Genomic DNA, 26,079 nt, shown 5'->3' with positions numbered 1-26,079 from the left:
TTTTATTTGGTAAAAACGTGAAATAAACTCTTACGTGTGAACACAGCGTACTCTCACCACCAGCATTGCTAGTCAGTCACAGGGGGCGGTGCCTGGTCAGTCACTGCACTGAGTATGCAGAGCGGCCGCTGTAACCACGCCCCCCGGCCTGTCTGACAGCCGCCGCAATGTAGTCAGTGTCAGTCAGGAGGCGTGGTTACAGCGGCCGCTCTGCATACTCAGTGCAGTGACTGAACGCCACGCCCCGCCCACGCTCCCCTGCTCAGCACAGTGCTGGTCACAGTCCCATGAGAGCGCTCCTTCTGCTGCTCTCTGCCCAGTACAGTGCTGTAGTCTACAGCAGCACTCCTGGCCCCGCCCTTATTCTGACGTCATCAAAGGTCCTTGATTCACAAGCGGTGCAGCAGCACGTGCTCCCGATGTGTACGTGTAGCCCCGCCCCTTTCCGTGCACTTCGCGATGGCTGCAGGACACTGTGTGAAGGTTGGTGCTTGTACTAGACGCGGGCTGCGCCCAGCACTACCTGAGCCGTGCCCGTCTTGTGCCGCCGGTGCCGGTGCTGGCGGGAATTAGCAGTGAGTTCCTCCCAGGAGACCCTCGGCCCTCAGGCGGGCTGGTCACCCTGCACGGTATAAGCGGCTCCCGAGCAGACGCCTGTGGTACTGCGTGGTTCCAGCTGCGTTATTAACCCCTTCACCATTGGGCCACTTTCATTTCGCTCCCCTCTTCCCAGAGCCATAACTTTTCTATTTTCCCGTCAATATGGCCATGTGAGGGCTTGTTTTTTGCAGGACGAGTTGTACTTATGAATGACGCCATTGGTCATGTCATGTACTGGGAAACGAGAAAAAAATTCCAAATGCGCTGAAATCGCAAAAAAAAATTTTTTCACCATGTTCACTAAAGGCTAAAACTGACCTGCCATTATGATTCTCCAGGTCAGTACGAGTTCATAGACACCAAACACGGCCCGGCTCTTTTTTATGTAAGTGGTGAAAAAAATTCCAAAGTTTGTAAAGAAGAAGTAGAAAAAAATTACCCCATTTTCCGAGATTGGTGGCGTCTCCATTTTCCAGGATCTGGGGTTGGGTGAGGGCTTATTTTTTGCACGCTGAGCTGACATTTTTTTTTTTTTAGCATTTTGGGCTAGATACGATGTTTTCATCACCCGTTATTGCATTTTATTACAATGTTGCAGAAATAAAAAAAAGTAATTTTGGCATTTTGATTTTTTTTTTTTCTCGTTATGCTGTTTACCGATTGGATTAATTTTTTCTATATTTTGATTGGGCGTTTCAGAACGTAAAGATATCAAATCTATTTTTGATTTTTTTTTTTATAGTTTTTTTTTTTTTTAATGGGATTTTGACCTTTTTATATTAAACACATTTTTTTTTTTTTACACTTTTTACTTGCGTCAATAGTCCTCTTAGGGTGTGTGCACACGTTGCTGATTCCACTGTGGATTTTTCCATGCAGATTTGGCTAAATCCATAGGTCAAAAGAACTGCGGTTTATCTGCGGATTTATTGCGGATTAGCCTGCGGTTTTCCCCTGTGGTTTGACACCTGGTAATGGAGCAACAAAGAAGTGACATGCTGCGGATTTAAAACCGCAGCAAATCCGTGGGGAAAATATCTGCACCGTGGGCACTGCGTTTTTCATTTTGCATTGAATTAAATGGTACTGTACAACGCAGCAGAATCCGCAACGTGTGCACACAGAGGTCGCGCTACATATTTTTCAGAGGAGTAAAAATACTCCTCCCAATATTTTTGAGGAGCATTTTTCACCACGGAGGAGTACGCAATTTGTATGAATTAAAATTGATGCTACACACGCTGAGATGCACAGAGAGAGCGCGCCGCGATGACGTCAGTCTCGCGGGTCACGTGTCCGTACGGCCGCTGCTGCACGCTACCACCCGCTGAGAGACAAGCACAGAGGGCGCGCCGCGATGACGTGAGTCGCTCCGCAACATCTGATACTGCCCTTTCCCCAGCTCCGTCCAACTCGCTGCCACTGTAGCTTAGAACGATGCGTCCCGCGGACGTATCGTACTAATCTGAAGGCGTTTTTTCGCCTGCCTGGGCGTCATAGACGCCCAGACAGGCGTTAATGCGACCTCTGGTGATATGGGCACTGTATGTCACACTACACAGTGGGCACTCTCTGTGGTATAGTGATATTGGCACTGTACGTCACACTACACAGTGGGCACTGTCTGTGGCATAGTGTTATAGATAGGCAGTACATCGGGAAGGCACTGTATGGCAGGCTCTGCTTCTGGGGCACTGTGTGGGCGTGGTGAGGTCACTGATACCCATGAGCGGTGTCCGTAGGTTGCTATGACATTGCTCCTGTCCCCCCTTTCCCTTGGTGTAGGTGGTCTCCTCCCTGTCACACCTGTGATGTACACATAGCTACAGCTGCTCTGATCGTTGATCGGAGACGTGACACTATCGACACCCCGCCTCCACCCGAACTGCTTCCGGTCCTCTCACAGTGAGGGGAGCAGGCAGCACGGAGGCCTGTGGCCGGTCACCGCGGCCCGCACTCCATTACAGCCAACAGGAGCATGGACGAGCAGCACACAGCCCTCCCCACAGTCCCCGAGGGCTGAGGACCCGGCACTCACCGCCCACCTGGTACATATTCGCTGCCATCTTTCGCTCTCCCACGCACAATAACTTCCTGGCGCCGAGTGTGTTTCCGGTGCCCGTGGTGGGGGCGGGGATACTTCCGGTAAGAAGGAGAGGGAAGGACTGAGCGCAAGTGCAGCTGCAATGTAGACGGCCTGTCACTGAGCGCAAGTGCAGCTCTGATACTGCCTTTTCCCCAGCTCCATCCACCGCTGCCACTGTAGGTTAGAACGATGCGTCCCGTGGACGTATCGTACTAATCTGAAGGCGTTTTTTCGCCTGCCTGTGCGTCAGACGCCCAGACAGGCGTTAATGCGACCTCTGTGTGCACACACCCTTAGGAGACTTGACAATGCGTTCTTCTGATCACCCGTGCTCTACGTAATAATAATCTTTATTTTTACATAGCGTTAACATATTCCGCAGCGCTTTACAGTTTGCACACATCATTATCACTGTCCCCAGTGGGGCTCACAATCTAAATTCCCTATCAGTATGTCTTTGAAATGTGGGAGGAAAGCAGAGAACCTGGAGGAAACCCACGGAAACACGGGGAGAACATACAAACTCCTTGCAGATGTTATCCTTGATGGGATTTGAACCCAGGACCCCAGCGCTAGGGGCAGCACAGTGACTCAGTGGTTAGCACTGCAGCCTTGCAGCGCTGGGTTCCTAGGTTCAAATCCCACCAAGGACAACATCTGCAAGGAGTTTGTATGTTCTCTCCTGGTTCTCCGCTTTCCTCCCACACTCCCAACGATATACTGATAGGGAATTTAGATTGTGAGCCCCATAGCTGAGCTTCTGCTCTAGGTGTAGCAAAAATCATCATCTGCTATGAACGCCAGTGATTGAGCTGTGAGTCAGCTGTCATGTGTATGTAAAGTTGCGGGCTCTGCCCCGGGAGTACCCGTCAAACAGGGACACATGACATCTGTTGTACCAATATGTAATATGTTGTGAAAGAAAGTATTCCCCTTACTGTAGGGGTGTAGTTATATTAAAGGGAATCTGTCACCACTTTTTTGGGCTACCAGGTAAAAATATCATTCAATTTAGTGTCAACTCTGCATTACACAAGTACTTTTGATACGCCCTGACTCCCCACGTATGATCCATAAATACCTTTTTTATTCTTCCCGCTCTGTATGTTAACATGGTCGGTCCGGTCCGATTGGCGTGGCTTATTTTCCATCACACGCGTAGTTTCCTCTCGTGCAAGCACTGTATGCTTTGCCCAACTGTGGGCAAAGCCGAAAAACAGTATTGCCCATGCACCGGCATACGCGATTGCGTTTTATGGCCCGGAAGTATACTTGTATACTTCCGGCCCATAGAAAGCCATGGCGTATGCGGGCGCATGCCCAATAATGATTTTATGCTTTGCCCACAGTTGGGCAAAGCATACTGTGCATGCACGAGAGGCCATTTGTATGCGTACGCGCGGAAACGCTACGCGATATGTCATATTCACAGAAAGGAATACGTACATCAAGCCGAGGGGGGAGACGGAAAATAAGCCACGCCCATCGGACCGGACCGACCATATTTACATACAGCGCGGGAGGAATAAAAAAAAGGTATTTATGTACCATACGTGGGAAGTCAAGGGGTATCAAAAGTACTTGTGTAATGCAGAGGTGACACTAAATTGAATGATATTTTTACCTGGTAGCCCAAAAAAGTGGTGACCGATTCCTTTTTAGCTGGTATTTCAGTCACTGCCGCGGAGTAGATATATTACCGATGTATTCCTGTCACTGCAGTGGGGTAGATATACAGTGAAGGAAATAATTATTTGATCCCTTGTTGATTTTGTAAGTTTGCCCACTGACAAAGACATGAACAGTTTATAATTTTAAGGGTAGGTTAATATTAACATTGAGAGATAGAATATCAAAAATAAAATCAAGAAAATCACATTGTATAAATTATATAAATTTATTTGCATTTTGCAGTGAGAAATAAGTATTTGATTCCTCTGGCAAACAAGACTTCATACTTGGTGGCAAAACTCTTGTTGGCAAGCACAGCAGTCAGACGTTTTTTGTAGTTCATGATGGGATTTGCACACGTTAGGAGGAATTTTGGTCCACTCCTCTTTGCAGGTCATCTAAATCATTAAGATTTTGAGGCTGTCACTTGGCAACTCGGAGCCTCAACTCCATAAGTTTTCTATGGGATTAAGGTCTGGAGACTGGCTAGTCCACTCCATGACCTTAATGTGCTTCTTTTTGAACCACTCCTTTGTTGCCTTGGCTGTATGTTTTGGGTCATTGTCTTGCTGGAAGACCCAGCTACGACCCATTTTTAGGCTATGTGCCCACGTTGCGTTTGTTTAGCATTTCCGCTGCGTTTTTGCGGCCACAGAAACACTAAAAAAAAGCTTAAAAAACACATTCCCATGCATGCCTATGGGTTTCCGCAATTGCTGTGCTAATGCGGATTTTACCGCTGTGGAATCGCATAGCGGTAAAATCCGCAGCATGTTCATTATTTCTGCGGAATTGCGGCGATTCCACCGCCATAGGATTGCATTGAAACGCTCACTTTATGCATGTGGCTATGCCCACCATGCGTAAAGTGAGCGCTTCATGTGCGGATGGTACCCTGGGTCTGGAGGAGAGGAGACTCTCCTCCATGCTCTTCTGGGTACCATATCCCTGTAAAAAAATACAATTAAAATAAAAAATAGAGATATACTCACCTTCTGGCGGCCCCCCGGAGCCCTCCTGGTCCTCATTGGCGCTGGCGGCAACTCCCATTCCCAGGGAGGCATTGCGCGAATGACCTCTGATAACATAGCGGTTTCACGAGGAGATCGAGGGCCGTCAGGATGTGAGAAAATATATATATATATATATATATATATATATATATATATATTTTATTTTTTTAATTAACATTCTATCTTTTACTATTGATGCTGCAAAGGCAGCATCAATAGTAAAAAGTTGGTCACACCAACCTGTCAGTCACTTTTCCAAGCGGTGCTTCAAATCGCTTGGAAAAGCGCTAGCATTCTGCAAGCTAAAAACGCTTGCAAAACGCTAGTGTTTTGCGGGAAAACACATGCGTATTCCGCATGCGTTTTACCCGCGGCAGGGAGATGCGGAAATACTGCGGACATTTCCGCAGCATTTCTGCAACGTGGGCATATAAATGTCCTGGCAGAGGGAAGGAGGTTGTCACTCAGGATTTTGCGGTACATGGCTGCATCCATTCTCTTCTCCCATTGATGCTGTGAAGTAGTCCTGTGCCCTTAGTAGAGAAACACACCCACAACATAATGTTTCCACCTCCATGCTTGACAGCGGGGTCGGTGTTTTTTGGGTCATAGGCAGCATTTCTCTTCCTCCAAACACGGCCAGTTGAGTTAATGCCAATGAGATCATTTTTTGTCTTATGTGACCACAGCACCATCTCCCAACCACTCACATAATCGCCCAGGTGTTCATTGGCAAACTTCAGACAGGGCTTCACATGTGCCTTCTTGAGCAAGGGGACCTTGCTGGCAGTGCAGGATTTTAAACCTTTATGCTATGTGCACACACTGCAGATTCACCTGCGGGTTTTTTCCCACGGAACCGCAGTTAAAACCGCAGGTAAAGTGACCTGCGGTTTGGCCTGCGGTTTTGCCCTGCGGTTTCACACCTCTACTATGTTAAAGGTGTGAAACCGCAGCAGAATCCGCAGAAATAATTGACATGCTGCGGAAAAAAAAACGCAGCAAAACCGCGCGGAAAAAACCGCAGCGTGTGCACATAGCCTAACAGCGCAGTGCGTTACCAGTGGTTTTCTTGGTGACTGTGGTCCCAGCTGCCTTGCTGTTTTGAAAACCCATAGGCTAACATGGTAAAGTACCATGTCTGCGGAACTGCTGCGGTTCCCCAGGGCCGGAACCGCAGCGTGTGCACATAGCCTAACAGCACAGTGCGTTACCAGTGGTTTTCTTGGTGACTGTGGTCCCAGCTGCCTTGAGATTATCAAGTTCCCCCCATGTAGTTTTAGGCTGATCTCTCATCTTCCTCATGATCAAAGATACCCCGCATAGGCAGTATCAATAGTAAAAAGTTGGTCACACTCATCAAACACTATGTTTGACAAGTGTGACCAACCTGTCAATCCGTTTTCCAATTGATGCTATAGACCGCTTGGAAAACGCTAGCATTCTGCAAGCTAAAAGCGCTTGCAAATCGCTAGTGTTTAGCGGGAATACGCATGCCAATTCCGCATGCGTATTTCCTGCGGCAGGGAGTTGCGGAATTGCCGTGGAAATTTCTGCGGCAATGCCGAACATGTGCACATAGCCTAATGGTGACTATCTAAGAAAGCTGTCTTTAATGCAGGTAACGAGTTAATTGGGAGAGTCTGACTGGTCTGTAGGAGCCAGAACTCTTAGGGTGTGTGCACGCTGCGGATTCTGCTGCGGTTCCGCAGCGGATTTGGCCGCTGCGGGTCCGCAGCAGTTTTTGCTGCAGTGTACAGTACCATTATTCCCTATGGGAATAAAAAAACGCAGTGTAGACGGTGCGGTTTTTTCCGCGCGTTTTTTCTGCGGTTTTGAAACCGCAGAAAGAATTGACATGTCAATTCTTTCTGCGGAATCCGCAGCAGTTTGCCATCTCCTCCATTGTGGAGATGAAAAACCACAGAGCAATCCGCAGGTAAAACCGCACCAAATCCGCACCCCATTCCACAGCGTGTGCACGTAACCTAACGCTATGTGCACATGTTGTGGAATTCCCGCTGGAAAATCGCATTTTAAATTCCCACGATTTTCCCACGGAAAAACTAGCGATTTGCAAGGGTAATTAGCTTGCAGAATGCTAGCGTTTTCCAAGCGGTCTGTAGCATCGCTTGGAGAACAGATTGACAGGTTGGTCACACTCATCAAACATAGTGTTTGACTAGTGTGACCAACTTTTTACTATTGAGGCCGCCTATGCAGCATCAGTAGTAAAAAGATCTAATGTTAAAAATAAATAAAAAATCGGGTTATGTTCACCTTCCGGCATCCCGCGCAGCCTTCCCGGGCCTCAGCGATGCTCCCGTTCTCAGTAATGCCTTGCGAGACCTTTGATGACGTCGAGGTTTCGCGATACTGTAGTGGTCCCTATTGCTCGCGAGATCGCTACAGTATCGTGAGACCTGAGGTCATCAAAGGTCTCGCAAGGCATTACTGAGAACGGGAGCATCGCTGAGGCCTGGGAAGGCTGCGCGGGCCGCTGGAAGGTGAATATAACTCAATTTTTTTATTTTTATTCTATTTTTTACAGGGATATGGTACCCACAGCCTGGAGGACAGTCTCCTCTCCTCCGGACCGTGGGTCCCATCCGCAAATGTTCTGCTTGCTTTTCGCATGGTGGGCATGGCCACATGCGCAAAGTAAGCAGAACAATGCATTCCTATGTGGGCGGAATCCCCGCGATTACGCAAAATTAATGAGCATGCTGCGAATTTTTCTGCGATGCGATTCCGCCGCAGGAAAATCTGCAGCATTAGCACAGCATTGCGGAATCCCATAGGAATGCATGGGATGCTGTTTTTTTGCGTTTTCGCTGCAAAAATGCGCGTTAAGAACTGTCGAAAAAACCGCGACGTGTGAATGCAGCCTTAATGGTTGTTAGGGGATTAAATACTTATTTCTCACTGCAAAATGCAAATAAATTTATAAAATTTCTACAGTGTGATTTTCTGGATTTTATTTTTGATATTCTATTTCTCAATGTTAAAATTCACCTACCCTTAAAATTATGGACTGTTCATGTCTTTGTCAGTGGGCAAACGTACAAAATCAGCAAGGGATCAAAAAAATAATCATTTCCTTCACTGTATATTACCAATGTATTCTGTTCGCTGCAGTGGCGTACTAGCTCTCCATACACTGTAAACATGGTTTTTGCATGGTATTGATACCATTTTGCAGTATATATGACGTTTTGTTTTGAGGTGTTGGCCTTAATAAAAAAAAAAAAAAAAAAAAAAAAAAGTTGACATTTTGTTCCTCTTTTCTATTTCCAGCATTGAACATAGGGGAGAAGTAATTTTATATATCTGCCTCTCAGATGCAGTGATGTCATGTTAATTTCTCATAATTTATAATCAGGAAAAGGAGGTGATTCAGATATATAGTAGTGCAGAGGGGTTGGTGCAGTGTGACAGACAGGCAGTGATCACAGAAAAGTTCATAACAAATATCTTTTAACCCCTTTACCCCCAAGGATATTTTGCATGTTAATGACCGGGCCAATTTTTACAATTCTGACCACTGTCCCTTCTATGAGGTAATAACTCCGGAACGCTTCCATGGATCCCGGTGATTCTGACATTTTCTTGTGACATATTGTACTTCATGTTAGTGGTAAAATTTCTTTGATGTGACTTGAGTTTATTTGTGAAAAAAAAAAAGGAATTTTGGCAAAAATTTTCAAAATTTCACAATTTTCTAACTTTGAATTTTCATGCCCTTAAATCAGAGATATCTCACATAAAATACTTAAGTAAAATTTCCCACATGTCTACTTTACATCAGTACAATTTTGGAACCTTTTTTTTTTTTTTTTTGTTAGGAAGTTATAAGAGTTAGAAGTTAAACAGCACTTTCTCATTTTTACAACACTATTTTTTTTTTTTTTTTTAAGACCACATCACATTTGAAGTCTCTTTGAGGGGTCTATATGATAGAAAATACCAAAAAGTGACACAATTCTAAAAACTTCACACCTGAACATGCTCAAAACCACATTCAAGAAGTTTATTAACCCTTCAGGTGCTTCACAGGAATTTTTGAAATGTTTAAAGAAAAAAAAAAAAAAAAAAATTCTTCTTACCTGACTGCGCTCCAGCGGCGAGGCTCCGTCCCTCGACGCAGCTGAAGCGCGCACTCGCCGGCGATTGACAGTGATGTCAGACGCTGGAGATGTGCACGCTGCTGCTGTCAGCCTCAGATTGGCTGGTGGCTGTTAACTATTGACGTGCAGGCCGGCGGGCCCGCATGTCTATAGCGTTTAGCTGCCGCAGCGCTGCGCTAAGGGCCCGGTTTACCTGCCAGTATGGGCGCGGTGAGCAGAGAAGACCGGGCCCGATGCGGGCCCCCTCTGCCCACCGGGTCCCATATGCCAGTCAGGGCAGTAATGCCCTGATGGTGGCCCTGCTCTGTGCGATTACATCAGAGGAGAGAGAAATTAAATGGAAAATCAGACTTTTTTTTTTTTTTGCGGTCGCCATTATAACGGTGATCACAACACCGGGTCTGTAAAAAGTGACCTGAATCATGTTCTCTGGAGTCTCAGCTACCCCCGGCAGCCAAGACCCCGGAGACATTCCGACGCAGGGGGCGCTATAGCTTTAAACCTGTGGTTTAAGTACCCTTAACTGCTGCCGTTAAATAGAGTATCGGCGGTGGTTAAGGGGATAAATGTAACTCTCATTATTCTCCAATGCTTGCGCTGATCGCCGGCAGAGCAGGGAAGAATGATGAGAGCCGTGTTCAGCACTCTGCGCCGGGGAACAGCACTTACTGCAGCACTTCTTCCCTGGCGCCCGTCCATGTGGTACTGATGCGGTGCACACACACATGCCCACACGTGTGCCGCAAGTATTACACACACACTGACATCCGATACCGGAAATATCAGGACGTGTGAAAGAGGCGTTATAGCGGGTTTTTATGTTTGGCAGCTGTCACACGCTAAAAGACTCTTTTTATTACAAAAAATAGTTTTGCATCACCATATTTTGAGAGCTATAATTTTGCCATATTTTGGCCCACAGAGTCATGTGAGGTCTTGTTTTTTTGCAGGACGAGCTGATGTTTTTATTGGTATAATTTTCGGGCACATGACATTTTTCTTTTTTTTTTTTATCACTTTCTGATTTTTGGGAGACACGAACAAAAACCAACAATTTGTGAATTTCTTTTTTTTGGAGTGGGGGGGGGGGGGGGCGTTTACATCGTTCCGCATGTGGTAAAATTGAAAAGGCAGTTTTGTTCTTCGTGTCAGTACGATTACAGCGATACCTGATTTATATAATTTTTTTTTTATGTTTTGGCACTTTTATATAATAACTATTTTATAGAAAAAATAGTTTTTTTATCCCTTTATTCTGGCAGCTATAACTTTTTTTTTATTTTTTCGCAGATGACGCTGTATGATGGCTCGTTTTTTACGGGACAAGATGACGTTTTCAGCGGTATCATGTTTAATTATATCCGTCTTTTTGCCCTGTTTTTTTTATGGTGTTCACTAAAGGGGTTAACAAGCGGGACAGTTTTAGGCTGTGTGCCCACGTAGCGATTTTTAAGCGTTTTTGCCGCGATTTTCGGCGCGAAAACACTGCGAAAACGTTTAAAAATCTTGTACAGAACGCCCCCCATGCATTCCTATGGCATTCCGCACATGCTGCGCTTTTTTCCGCGGCGGAATCGCATCGCGGAAAAAATCGCAGCATGCTCATTCTTTTGTGCGGAATCGCAAAGAATTGCCGCGATTCCGCACCCATAGGAATGCATGAGAATCGCTTCCCGCATGTGGCTATGCCCACCATGCGGGAAGTTCAGCGTCTCATGTGCGGTTGGTAACCACAGTGTGGAGGAGAGGAGACTGTCCTCCAGGCCCTGGGTACCATACCCCTGTTAAAAAAAAAGAATAAAAAATCGGGGTATATTTACCTTCCGACGTCCCGCTCTGCATTCCTGGCCTAAGCGTTCCCAGTAATGCCTTGCGGCAAGGCCCTGTGATGACGTAGTCTCGCGTGACTCTAGCGGTCTCGCGAGATCGCTATAGAAACGCGAGACTACGTCATTACAGGTCTCGCAAGGCATTACTGGGAACGCTGAGGCCCGGGATGGCAGCATTATTTTTTTTTAGCATTTTAACATTTTATCTTTTACTATTGAGGCTGCATAGGCAGCCTCAATAGTAAAAACCTGGTCACACTTGTCAAACACTATGTTTGATGAGTGTGACCAACCTGTCAATCATTTTCCAAGCGATGCTTCAAATCGCTTGGAAAGTGCTTAAATATCGCACGCAAAAATCGCGATCATAATCGCGGTGAAATCGCGCGGAAAAAAACGTGCGATTTCTGGGAAGGAGTCCGGTTTTCTGTGTGCGTTTTAACACGCAACGTGGGCACATAGCCTTATAGGTCGGGTCATTATGAACGTGGCGATACCATATATGTACTTTTATTGTTTTAGATTTTTTTTTCATTCAAATATTTTTTTTTTTTTTTTTTTTTTTTACTTCATTCTAACTTTTACACTTTCTCCCACTATGGGACAATCATTTTTTGCAGGCTGATCGCTTCTATAGCATGCAGATGAAGCATCATCTGCATGCTATAGAAGCTGTCAGCGCTGCACTTAATGCACACTGACCTGAGAGACTTCCTGACAGGCATTGTTCATGACAGGAAGTTTCTCAGCTTTGGTAACCCGGATGGGACGACATCAGGTTACCATGGCAGCGATCGGGACGCCGCGTCACGCTGCAGGGTCTCCGATCCAAATGCAGAGGGGCTGTCAGCCCTCTGCCTGCTCCCGGACTGCTGCGATCATGTTTGATCGCAGTATTCCGGGGGTTAAAGTGCCGGGAACGGTCTATGACTGCTCCTGGCACTTAATGCCGGGTGTCAGCTGTGAGAATCAGCTGACATTCGGCCACACACCACCCATGTCCAATGAATGTCCAAAGAAACTTACAACTGGAACACAAAAGGTATCATCTGGATCACAGCCGGTAAACAAGACAGTCCATAACCGAGACCGGTTTCCGTGAGCGACTGCACCGCCATGTCACGCTGAGAGGTGCCAAGACTTTTGGCTCCATGTTCCTTCACACAGGCTGAGCTCTGCAGGGCCTCTTGCTCTGCATGCTTGCCAGCCAAAACTGACACATCCAACCGTCTGCAGCAGGGTTTTTTCAAGGAACCTGTAGCCACAGACCACTTGGAAGACATGGCCAGGAGGAAGCAGACTGCCCCACTACAATCTTGTAGTCCACTTAAAAAATAAAAGCCCATTGCATGTTTTCTTAAATCTGTCTTGGGCAAATAGCATTCCCAAGACCAACACTTAGCTTCATTTTGCATTCCAACACAGCTATGTCTTTGACTGCAATGCACTTCTGTGGCCTCAATACGCTTCTGTGCGCATCCTGGGGGGGCACATAGTGACCCTCACATATAACACTGGTCACTGTCTCACATACCCCCCCCCCATTCAAACTTGTGGGTTGAACATTTGTCACTATACAGGGGCCCCGTGACAGGGTATCTGCATTTCTGTGACTTCCCTGCCCCATATTCCACTAAAAAACTGAAGTTTTGTAGGGACAGGAACCATCTTTTGACCCGAGCATTCCAGTCCTTTGCATTTCTCATCCAGACGAGGCGCGAATGGTCCATTACTGAACGAAACTGATGCCCAAGCAAATAGTAGCGTAGGGACTCCTAGGCCCACTTAATCGCCAAGCACTCCTTCTCCACTACGCTATAGTTTTTCTCTGCTGGGATCAGTTTCCTGCTCAACCAGGTGACTGGATGCTCTTCCCCATTCATCTCTTGCAACAGCACCCCTCCTAGGCCTACCTTTGAGGCATCTGTTTGTTCGATGAACGTTTTCTTGAAGTTGGGGCTGATGAGGACCACACAACACCGATTTCAGGGACTGGAATGCTTCCTCCGCTTAAGAATTCCACCGTAACATAACCAAATTCTTACCTTTTAACAGTTAGGGGTGCTGATCTTCCAGCAAAATTGGATATAAACCGGCGATAGTACCCAATGATGCCGAGGAATGCCCTCACCTGTTTGGTACTTAACGGCTTTGGCCTCGATTTTGATAACCCCATGGCCGATCATGTAACTTAAGTACCAGGCTTCTGTGAGTCCTATCGCTCATTTCTTTTGGTTCGCTGTTAAACCAGCGATTCTGAAAGACTCCAGCACTGCTACTCCAGCTACTCCAGCACTGTACCTGGACAGGTGGGTATTCCAATCCGCACTGAAGATGACTATCGTCTAAATATGCCAATGCGTATTTCCGATGAGGCTCTAACACTGTCCATCAGCCTCTGGAATGTGGCCAGAGCCCTATGTAACACATAAGGCAAGACAACAAATTGGAGACCCTCTGGCATTATAAAAGCAGTCTTTCTCCGATTCTGTTAACGGGACCTACCAGTAACCTTTGGTGAGATCGAGCTTGGTGAAGTACTGGGCCTCCCCCAGTCTCTCTATTAGCTCGTCCACCCGGGCATTGGATAGAGGTCAAATTTTGATACCTCATTCAATTTCCTGAAGCCATTACAAAGCGTAATGGTCAGTCTGGCTTTGGAATTAGCACAATGGGGCTAGCCCACTCACTCCTTGACTATGGACCTGACGGCCGCAATCTGGTCCTACGTTCTCTCCATGTGCTCGATCACAATCCGATGTGGAGTTGGCTCCTGTTCCCATGTCTCCTTAACTACGTCCAGCAACCCCCTCGGATGCCTGCCATACAGTAGCTCAAATGGTGAAACACCTGTGGACGCCTGTGGTACCTCGCGGATAACAAACATTAGATAGGACAACAACGTGTCCCAATCTCTCCCATCCTTGGAGACCACCTTTTTGAGGATGGCTTTGAGGGTCTTGTTAAATCTCTCTATTTACACGTTGGTTTGTGGTTGGTACACCGACGTCCATAGCTCTTTGGTCACCTTGGACATAAAAGGAGTTCCCTGATCTGTGGGGATCTCCTTTGGTAGCCCAAGGTGGCAAATAGCTTGCATGCTATAATTTTTGACTAGGTGTGGCGGAGAGGTATCACTTCTGGGTGCCGTGTCGCATAGTCCACTATGACCAAAATATGCAGATAGCCATGGGCGGATTTCAGTATAGGTCCCACCGGATCCATGGCTGTCTGCTCAAATGGTACCTCTATGATGGGCAGTGGTGCCAATGGACTCCGGTAGTTCATGGTGGGTGAGGTTAGTTGGCACTCTGGACACATGTCACAGTACCTGTAGTGAATGGAAGCGGTGGCACAGACGTTGTAGTGCATATTCGTTTGCTATTTTTGTGGAACCACGGAACAAGGGGCTCCGAAGGGGGCATGACAGTGCGAACCCCAGACCCCTGTAGTAAGACCCCCTGGAACAGGATACAGATTGGAGTGTTCGGCTGAGTGCAGACGAACTTTTTGGCCCTGCGGATTTTTCCGCGCAGAATGGAAGAAATCCGCAGGTCAAATGACCTGCATTTTTCCTGCGGATTTCTTCCATTTTTGATGCGGTTTTCATGCGGTTTTTGTACGGTTTTCCATCGCGGTTTTCCCCCTGCGGATTTGGTGACAGGGGAGATGGAAAACCGCACAAAAGAAGTAACATGCTGCGGATTTTGTACCGCGGAAAAATCCGCAGCGTCTGTACAGCGTTTTTTTTTTTTTTTGTTTTTTTTTTTTACATTGATTTTAAGGCTACTGTACATCACAATGCAGAAAAGCAACGTTTCTGCGCGGTAAAATCTGCTGCGGAACCGCTGCAAATCTGCATCGTGTGCACACAGCCTTAAGGGGATGCAGGTGCTACTTCCAGTTAGACCCCAAACACAGGCAGGGACAACGGGTAGCGTTGAACTTGACAGGCGTGAAGCGGCAGCATGGGACGGAGCTGGCTTAGGCAGTACTGAGGTCGTCCAGGGAAACGGAGTGACAGACGGCTGAGCAGGATGGAACTTGCACAGGCAACACTGGAGTCATCCCGGGTACGGCGTAGAGAGCCGCTGTTAGTCTGAGAAATCAAAAAGTATTAGCTGGGTACTGGCAGGACACTAGCGGTGCACAGCAGAACATAGGTGCTACAGTACACGAAACCGGAATGGGGCAACAGGAAACACTTGCCAGAAATAGTATTCACTGGTTAATCATTGGTTCAGAGCATTTTTGAAAAATGCACGTTGTCTCTTTAAGAAGCGCACTACCTCAGCGTCATGCCAGGTGAGCTGCTGGCCCCGTGCCAAGAAGCAGAAGAGGAGCCAGAGACTGAAGCTGGGCAGCGGGGAGCAGACTGAGAGTAGGTACCCCGTGGAGGTATGGATATTATAGTAACCCCCCCGTTTACGCCCCCTCTTTTTCAAGCCTGTGTAAAATCTCTCCAATAGGAGAAGAGCTTGGAATCTCTCTTTAGGCTCCCATGACCTCTCCTCAGGACCGAAGCCCTTCCAATCTTCCAAAAAATAGGAATTTCCCCTTACCCTCTTTGTTGCCAATATATTCTCTACCTCACAGACATCCTTCTCGCTGACAGGATCAGGAGTGGTACCCGGGTCCTTAAAGAAGGAGCTCAAGACTACTGGTTTGAGAGAGACATGGAAGGAATTAGGCACACGTAATGAGACAGGCAATTTCAATTTATACGAGACTGCATTGATTTGTTTCAAGACCTCAAAGGGACAATGACCTAATTTGTAGGAGGGCATCTTCAGACGGATTTTATCATCTGGTGCGGCCCGCAGCCACTTTGCCTGTTTTTTGGCCGCTTGACCATCCATTCTACAGAGGTGCGCGCGGTCAGGGCCAGCATTAGGGGCAGGCAGCCAAGGCAGCTGCCTAGGGTCCCCACTCCCCCAGCCAGTGGCATGCCCCTAATAGTGGCACTGCACGCTGCCGCTATGTGGCCTGGTGCCGCCCCCATTGGTCATTTAACTTATCAGCATCATAGACGCCGATACAGTTGAAAGCAGTGAAGGAGAGAGCGTCAGTTGCTCCCTCTCCCATCACTCCCCCTCTGCTTGTGACTCAGCGGTCGAGCAATGACGTCACTTCATCATGCGCCACACTGTACCAGCATTGGAGCCGATGAGACTGGAACAGCACGGGGAACGAGGAGGGGTGTGTGTGTGTGCGAGATTGAGCGCACGCAGGGGCTGCACTATACTGTGTGTTGGGGGAGGGGAGCTGCACTATACTGTTTGTGTGGGGGAGCTGCAAGTTATTTAAATGTTTGAATAAATATAGTTGGCTAATGTTTAAGTTAATTTTATACGGCCCCCAAAAGCTAATATAAAATTCCAAATGGCCCTTGGCAGAAAAGGGTTCCCCACCCCTGTTTTAATGGAGCACATAGGGATGAACAAATAGCTTCAGATAAGTGCTTATCCGAATAGTTTTAGTGGTTACCGAATAGCTGCATCGGTAACCTGGATACCTAGAACGCTCCCGATAATCAGTGGTTTGGTGCCACAGCTGCATGTGTCGTGGTTGTGTGACAGTCACAACACATGCAGCCTGTTTGTTCCTTGGGGGGGTCTAGTTTCCAAAATGGCGTCACTTTTGGGGGGTTTCCACTGTTTAGGCACATCAGCGGCTCTCCAAACGCGACATGGCGTCCGATCACAATTCCAGCCAATTTTGCGTGGGAAAAAGTCAAACGGCGCTCCTTCCCTTCTGAGCCCTGCCGTGCACCCAAACAGTGGTTTACCCCCACATATGGGGTATCAGCATACTTGGGACAAATTGCACAACATCTTTTGAGATCCAATTTCTCCTGTTACCCTTGGTAAAATAACAAAATTTGGATCCTGAAGTAAATATTTGTAAAAGAAAGTTATATGTTCACTTTTTTAAACATTCCAAAAATTCAAATATGGCAAAAAATGTCAGCTTACCCCAATGTCTGTAGATAAGTTCCAACCCAATTCAGGCAGAGCAACCAGAAAGTGCAATAGAAAGAAAAAAAAAATCCAGCGTGGAATGAAAAGGTAAAAAATGTGCTTTATTACTAGTTACTAAAAAGGAAAACATTTGCCAAACAAGCATGCAGGCAGTTACAGCTCCATGCTGGATTTTTTTTTTTTTTTTTTTCTATTGCACATTCCAAAAATTCCTGTGACGCACCTGAAGGGTTAATAAACTTCTTGAATGTGGTTTTGAGCACCTTCAGGGGTGCAGTTTTTAGAATGGTGTCACTTTTGGGTATTTTCTATCATATAGACCCCTCAAAGTGACTTCAAATGTGATGTGGTCCCTTTAAAAAAACAAAAAAAAAAGTTTTGTAAAAATGAGAATTCGCTATTCAACTTTTTAACCCTTTAACTTCCTAACAAAAACAAAAAATGTATTCCAAAATTGTGCTGATGTAAAGTAAACATGTGGGAAATGTTATTTATTAAGTATTTTGTGTGCCATATCTATGTGATTTAAGGGCATGAAAATTCAAAGTTGGAAGATTGCGACATTTTCAAAATTTTCACCAAATTTCCATTTTTTTCACAAATAAACGCAAGTTATATGAAATAAATATTACCACTATCATGAAGTACAATATGTCACGAGAAAACACAGACAGAATCACTGGGATCCATGGAAGCATTCCAGAGATATTACCTCATAAAGGGACAGTGGTCAGAATTGTAAAAATTGGCCCGGTCATGAACATGCAAACCACCCTTGGGGGGTAAAGGGGTTATCAGGGTATTCCTACCATTATAGTTGGGGAGAGATGTGTGTGTGTGTGTGTGTGTATGTGTGTGTGTGTGTGTGTGTGTATATATATATATATATGTATGTGTGTATATATATATCTAACATATAAAGCTCAAGTGTGTGTGTATTGGTATGTGTATGTCCGGGATTGGCATCTGCACCGTCACAGCTACAGCCACAAAATTTGGCACAGTCACACGTCTGGACCCCGAGAGTGTCCTAGGCTATGTTGTGAGGCGAAATTTTAACCCCGCGCATTCCAATTCACCAAACAATTTTGCCCCTATCTACATAATGGGGGGGAAAAGTGTGTGTATCAAGCCCCGCCCCTCATTATGATGTCATAATGGTTGCCATGGCGACGCTGATGTCATCATAGGTTGCAAGCCCCGCCGCTCATTATGATGTCATAATGGTTGACTATGGGATGGAGGATGTGTTATGGGTATATGGGCACTGGACTATGGGATGGAGGATATGTATGACGGGTATATGGGCACGGGACTATGGGATGGCGGATATGTATGATGGGTATATGGGCACGGGACTATGGGATGGAGGATGTGTGATGGGTATATGGGCACGGGACTATGGGATGGAGGATGTGTGATGGGTATATGGGCATGGGACTATGGGATGGAGGATGTGTGATGGGTATATGGGCACGGGACTATGGGATGGAGGATGTGTGATGGGTATATGGGCACGGGACTATGGGATGGCGAATATGTATGATGGGTATATGGGCATGGGACTATGGGATGGAGGATATGTGTGATGGGTATATGGGCACGGGACTATGGGATGGAGGATGTGTGATGGGTATATGGGCACTCTACTATGGGATGGAGGATATGTATGATGGGTATATGGGCACGGGCCTATGGGATGGAGGATGTGTGATGGGTATATGGGCATGGGACTATGGGATGGAGGATGTGTGATGGGTATATGGGCATGGGACTATGGGATGGAGGATATGTATGATGAGCATATGGGCACGGGCCTATGGGATGGTGGATATGTATGATGGGTATACGGGCACGGGACTATGGGATGGAGGATAATTATAATTTGCTATAACTAACCGCAGTTAGTTACTATGCCCGGGCAGCGCCGGGCTCTTAATCTATTATATGTATTATAATAAAGGGGTATTCCTATCATTAGAGCAGGGGTGGTTAAAATACAGTGACTTTCCCCTATGTATTTGCTTGAGGAAAATGTGTGTTTTACAGTGTGTGTAATTTTAAAGGGATAGTCTCAAGTTTTTAATTGGGAAATTGTAGCTTGCTTGTAAAACCAAACAACTTTGCAATTTACCTCTTATTAAAAATCCTTCAGATCAGAGGGAGGGATATTTAGCTTTATTGGGTACTGTTCTTGTCTGGTCACCCTGCTGTCCTAGTCTGGCCAGTTTCACGCTGTGAAAAATGTCTGCATTGCATATTGACAGGAGATTTTGCCACTGTACGCTGCAGATGTGAGTTCGAATTTTACCCTTTTCCATTCTAAGTGTGAAATGTGCAGTTCCATCTCACCATCTTCACAATGATATCTGCAGTAATAAATGTTCCAGATCTCACTGCAGGACCACCGCTGAAGGAGGCCCATAGTAGATATGTTCCATGAGCATGTACCCTCATAAGGTTCAGAGCCATATAGTAAGCCTAAAATGCATCATGTTTTGGTTCAGGCCATGATTTGGCACAACTTGTGATGGCCTTGCCTGCTACAGGTATTGGTGTGCTAGTGAGGGTGCCATCCATTCTGGCTATAGAATATCTGGACGGGGTATTTTGGTTTTGCTTTTAGTCATTTTATTTATTTATTTAAAAGTCTTGAAATTACTAACCTATTACTTCAATAGGTTGGAATTATTGGTGGCTCTGGACTCGATGACCCTGATATTTTGGAAGGAAGAACCGAGAAGTATGTTGAAACGCCATTTGGCAAGGTATGTGCGTTCACTAATATTTCCCACTCGATTTTCAATAACACATTGGTGGAAACGTCGTCTCTTTTTCTAGGTTCAGATTTTGCAAAATTCATGATGGATCTTGATAGGACAAGAGCTCTATTTTTATTGTGCACCCTAGTGCTGGCAGCAGTCAATAAAAGTTAACCAAGTTATGACCAAGGCCTTCAAGTCCTAAATATTCAACTATTGGATTGACACCTAGTAATGTGAATATTCTTTTTAATTTTTGGATTTTATCTCTTGGAAGATATGTTGTAGTGTTCTGTCAGTGTCGTTCTCAGCTGACTAGGGCCTGCAGAGAAGAGAACCCTATTCAGATGACTTTAATGTATTTTCAGTGGCAAAATTACTTTTACTACATTGGGCAGCATGGTGGCTCAGTGGTTAGCACTGCAGCCTTGCAGCACTGGAGTCCTGGGTTCGAATCCCACCAAGGACAACATCTGCAAGGAGTTTGTATGTTCTCCCCGTGTTTGTGTGGGTTTCCTCCCACGCTCCAAAAAACATACTGATTGGGTTCACAATCTAAATTCCCTATCGGGGACAGTGATAATGTGTGCATACTGTAAAGCGCTGCGGAATATGTTAGCGCTATAAAAAGAAAGATAAAGAATCTACAAGAGTAGATTTTTATAGGGAAAATGTTACAATGTTGCAGCGTTTCCCTTCCATGGGGCCACGTGAACATGGTTAGCGCACTGCCACTGCTGCAATATGGAATTCTTACGTTTACCTTGCCCTTTTGCAAAAACCCAAATGTATAGTTTTGTAATAAAAGAGTTTAGTATACACAAACGCCATACAATGACTGGAGAAAAAGGACGATACGATGCAAAAGAATACAATTAAAAAAATAATCTTTATTAATATTAGATAAAAAATAGGTAAAGTGTCATTAAGAATACTGGAACCACAATAAAAGAACACAGCCAAGGGGACAATGTGTAAGTACCAAAAATATGTATCTGCACTCAAGGTATTCACAAAAAATTGCTCACAAAAATATTTGATAAATTAAATGCCAAGTGCACAATAATCGGTAAATAAATAATAATAATGGAGCCTAATGCAATGTCCAATCTATCCAACAATATATACAGAAAAGTAATTTGCTCACAAATCACAGGGTAAATACCACTACAAGATGTAACAATAGTGTATCATTAGTAAAGTGCATGCATATTAACCCTGAATCAGGCAGCACAAAAAGAGCATGAAAAATGTGTGCAAATCACTGCTTTGCAAGAAATACTAAGGACATAAGGTAAGGCAGCCATAAAAAATGTGAAAGAATCATGTGCAACAATACCTATAACGGGGTGAGAACACGCTTTTGTGGGACCTGCATTTCCAGCACTTTATAGGTATTGTTGCACATGATTCTTTCACATTTTTTATGGCTGCCTTACCTTATGTCCTTAGTATTTCTTGCACAGCAGTGATTTGCACACATTTTTTTCATCCACTTTTGTGCTGCCTGATTCAGGGTTAATATGCATGCACTTTACTAATGAAACACTATTGTTACATCTTGTAGCGGTATTTACCCTGTGATTTGTGAGCATATTACTTTTCTGTATATATTGTTGGATAGATTGGACATTGCATTAGGCTCCATTATTATTATTTATTTACCTATTATTGTGCACTTGGCATTTAATTTATCAAATATTTTGTGAGCAATTTTTTGTGAATACCTTGAGTGCAGATACATATTTTTGGTACTTGCCTATTGTCCCCTTGGCTGTGTTCTTTTTTTGTGGTTCCAGTATTCTTGTGACACTTTTTTATCTAATATTAATAAAGATTATTTTTTAATTGTATTCTTTTGCATCGTATCGTCCTTTTTCTCCAGTCATTGTATGGAGTTTGTGTATATTTATGTATTTGGATGTTTTGTTGCCAGTATTGTTAGATTGTGTTAACATAATAAGAGTTTGTCAGAACTTTGATATTGATGAGCTATTGTTAGGATAATGTAAAGTCGGAAAGGTCTCGGCACCTTTTCGGTCTCTTTCCACGTGCACCACTGTCACAATGGCTGATCATTTTTGGATATCTCTATTGTAGTATCTGCCATCAATATCAGATTATTGGGGTCAGACACCCACTTTCCCAATGATCAGGTCCTGTGGCAGCTGGATATGCCTGGTGTACGGAACCGGAGTAGCACAGAGCTGTTGTCAGGTGCTGCAGATCGGCTCCCGATCAAGTGAATGGCAGCCGTGGGAATGGCCAGTACACGTACAGCCAACTGCAGCAGGACCTGCTAACAGCTGTTATGTGGGGGGGATGTTCTGTCTCTGACCACCATGTGGTCCCAGCAATCTCATGTAAGTGTTAAACCTTGCCATTTGCAGCAATGTCTTAGATATTTTTCTGTTTCCATTATGTAGGATATCACTTAGGAGCTTCTGTAAACTGTAATATGTTTTTCTTCTTGTGTAGCCATCAGATGCCTTGATTCTTGGAAAAATTAAAAATGTGGACTGCGTGCTTCTTGCAAGGTAAGCATAAGAATAATATAAAGTCAATTTCTGCAACTTTGTAATCTACTTTATGTTGCGATTCCTAACTGTTTTAAGATCTCCACTTATTGTCAACATGATGCCCCTTGGTCTCCTTTAAGTTCTTTGCTTAGGACCTCCACCTGGTGTGCCAGTGCTGGTGTCACACGTGACCAGGTCAGAACCCTCATGCAGAGGTGTGATTCCTGGTGTTGTGTAGGTTAGCCGATAAGGATCGGTGACTAGAATAGCTTCTCGCTAGTGCTAGATATGTTAGGTGGATGTTCCGAGAGGGCAGTTAGAGTACAGCAGGGGGCGCCATCACATGTTTGTAACAGTTTCCTTCTCAACAAAGGTTTCCCACATTCCCTGCCTCTGTTCTCTCTTCGTTCCTGGCTTTTCATAAATGAGGAGCGGTAGTCTGGTTACAGAGGGTGATATAGTTGGATATTGGGTCTTGATAGATTTGCAGTCTCTTTTCCTGTCAGACAATAGGGAAATTTATTGTGTAAAGTAGGACATTTTTTGGACTATAAGATGCACTTTTTAACAAGAAAAAATCTTTTTAAAAAGTGTGTGTGGCAGCTTCCTGTGATGGAGGAGAAAGCTGACATGGCGTTCTCTCCGATCGCTGTGAGAATCGCTCTCTTCCTGCCTGACACTGATCTGTCTGATTGGTGCACGGCAAGAGAGAACGCTGCACATCCGGAGTAGCTGAAGGACCTTTCAGGCCATGTGATCAGTCAGAACTTGAAACCATGGTCATCTATAGTGCGTGCTATCTTGATGATGTTGCGTTGTGTGCATTTTGATGTAGTTGAGTATTTAGCAAAAATCATCACCGAAAAAAGTCAGCCTTCCTTATGAATACCATGTCACACTACCAATGCAGTGCTGGATGCAGCAGACCCCCATGATCAATGAGAAAATCCAATCTACACAACGATTTCATCCATTATAAGTTCATGCTTGGAACATACAACACTGCCCTTCACCTCTCCAAACAAACCTAGTATTTCAACACCCTCATCACCTCACTGTCCAATAACCCGAAACGTCTCTTTGACGCTTTTCATTCCCTGCTCAACCCAAGAGTGCATGCCCCAACCACAGAGCTTCGAGCTGACGATCTGGCCAATTACTTCAAAGAAAAAATTGATCATATCCGACAGGAAATTATCTCCATATCTCATACCATGCACTGCCCTCCCTCCCCCACTGCATCTAGCTCACTCTCTGAGTTTGAACCAGTCACAGAAGAAGTACGCAGGCTCCTTGCATCTTCTCGCCCAACCACTTGCACCAGTGACCCATTTCCATCACATCTGCTTCGGTCCCTTTCCCCTGCTGTCACCCCTCACCTAACTAAAATTTTTAACCTCTCTCTCTCTTCTGGTAACTTTCCCTCCTTACATGCCATCATACATCCATCATACATCCACTACTTCAAAAACCATCCCTCGACCAAAACTGTGCCGCTAACTATAGACCTGTCTCTAATCTTCCCTTCATCTCTAAACTCCTGGAACGCCTGGTCCACTTCCATCTGATGCGCTATCTCTCTGATAACTCTCTTCTCGACCCTCTCCAATCCAGTTTCCGCTCCGTACACTCTACTGAAACTGCCCTCACTAAAGTCTCTATCTACTAACAGCTAAATCTAATGGTCACTACTCCATGCTAATTCTCTTGGATCTCTCTGCAGCATTCGACACGGTGGATCAACAGCTCCTCCTCACTATGCTCCGCTCCATTGGCATCAAGGACACCGTTCTCTCCTGGTTTTCCTCCTATCTCTCTGACCGCTCCTTTACTGTATTTTTTGCTGACTCCTCCTCCTCTCATCTTCCCCTTACTGTTGGGGTTCCTCAAGGATCGGTTCTAGGCCCCCTCCTCTTCTCCCTGTACACTGCCCCTATTGGTCAAACAATCAGTAGATTTGGTTTCCAGTACCATCCCTATGCTGATGACACCCAATTATACGCTTCTTCTCCTGACATCACGCCAGCCTTTCTAGAAAACACCGGCGATTGTCTAAACGCTGTGTCTTAAATCATGTCCTCACTATTTCTGAAACTGAACCTGTCAAAGACTGAACTCCTTGTGTTTCCTCCCTCTACTATTGCACCTATACCCGACACTGCCATTTCCGTGTGTGGTTCCACTATTACTCCCCAGCAACATGCCCGCTGTCTTGGGGTCATACTTAACTCCGAGCTTTCATTCACCCCCCACATCCAATCACTGGCTCGCTCTTGTTATCTGCATCTCAAAAACATTTCTAGAATTCGACCTTTTCTTACCTTTGACTCTGCAAAAATTCTTACTGTTTCTCTTATTCATTCTCGTCTGGACTACTATAACTCTCTTCTAATCGGTCTCCCTCTTACCAAACTTTCCCCCCTCCAATCTGTCTTGAATGCTGCAGCCAGGATCATATTCCTCGCCAATCGTTACACCGATGCCTCTACCTTGTGCCAGTCCTTACACTGGCTACCCATCCACTCCAGAATCCAGTACAAACTTATTGCCCTCACCCACAAAGCACTTCATGGCTCAGCACCACCCTACATCTCCTCCCTTGTTTCAGTCTACCACCCTACCCTTGCCCTCCGTTCTGCTGATGACCTGAGGTTAGCATCCTCGATAATCAGAACCTCCCACTCCCGTCTCCAAGACTATACACGCGCTGCGCCAATTCTTTGGAATGCACTTCCCAGTTCCCAGGGCAATATGAGTAGTCCCCAATCCCCACAATTTTAAGCGTGCCCTGAAAACTCATTTATTCAGACTGGCCTACCGCCTCAACACATTAACCGAACTATCCCTGTGTGGCACAGTCAAGTTTTACCATAACCAGGTTCCCAGTATCATGTTCCCACATGCTTTATGCATCTATTAGAGCTCTGTGTCTGTACTGTTACACACTTAACATTATGACTGGTCCAAACAATCAGGGCAACTGTTACCACCCACCACTCGTGTCTCCCCTTTTTCCTCATAGCTTGCAAGCAGGGCCCTCATTCCTCTTGGTATCTGCTATGATCTATGTGATTATTCTTATGCTGTAATGTCTATTGTCTGTACAAGTCCCCTCTGAAATGTAAAGTGCTGCGGAATATGTCGGCGCTATAGAAATAAAATTTATTATTATTGATATACTGATGAGACAACCTCTCACACACCTTCCATTCAAGGAGGGGGTGGCTGCCCATCATTATAAGTGCACACAGATAAGGGATGTATAGGGCGCCAGTCACACAAGTACATGTGATGCACAGTGTCTTAATTACAGCCTATTAGTGACACTCCTACTATTAGATTAGGTGGACTTCCTAGGACAATATAAGTGCACCCCAACTTACCCAGCCAACAATAAAGGGCCTGGCTGCATCCTGTGTAAAAATGTGCAATAAAAAGATGAAGGGGATGTTTAAAATGTTATGTTGTAGTTGAGCTGTGTATGTTTTGGT

General features: G+C 45.3%; 1 protein-coding gene across 1 annotated transcript in view; it reads left to right on the top strand.

The window, feature by feature from the left end:
- The first annotated feature begins 329 nt into the window (after positions 1–329).
- MTAP (methylthioadenosine phosphorylase) overlaps positions 330–26,079 on the top strand; it is a 100,920-nt gene continuing 75,170 nt past the window's right edge. Inside the window, exons 1-3 of the mRNA XM_073543705.1 lie at positions 330–483; positions 19,989–20,075; positions 22,548–22,606. Of these exons, the coding sequence (XP_073399806.1) occupies positions 460–483; positions 19,989–20,075; positions 22,548–22,606 (170 nt within the window). The 5' untranslated portion in view covers positions 330–459. The remainder of the gene's footprint in view (positions 484–19,988; positions 20,076–22,547; positions 22,607–26,079) is intronic.

Source organism: Dendrobates tinctorius, unplaced genomic scaffold (genome assembly GCF_039654945.1).
Source record: "Dendrobates tinctorius isolate UK_male_01 unplaced genomic scaffold, ASM3965494v1 ptg000134l, whole genome shotgun sequence".
NCBI classification, from domain to species: domain Eukaryota; kingdom Metazoa; phylum Chordata; class Amphibia; order Anura; family Dendrobatidae; genus Dendrobates; species Dendrobates tinctorius.
Note: the sequence above shows the minus strand (reverse complement) of the source record. Positions and strands in the feature narration are given on the sequence as shown.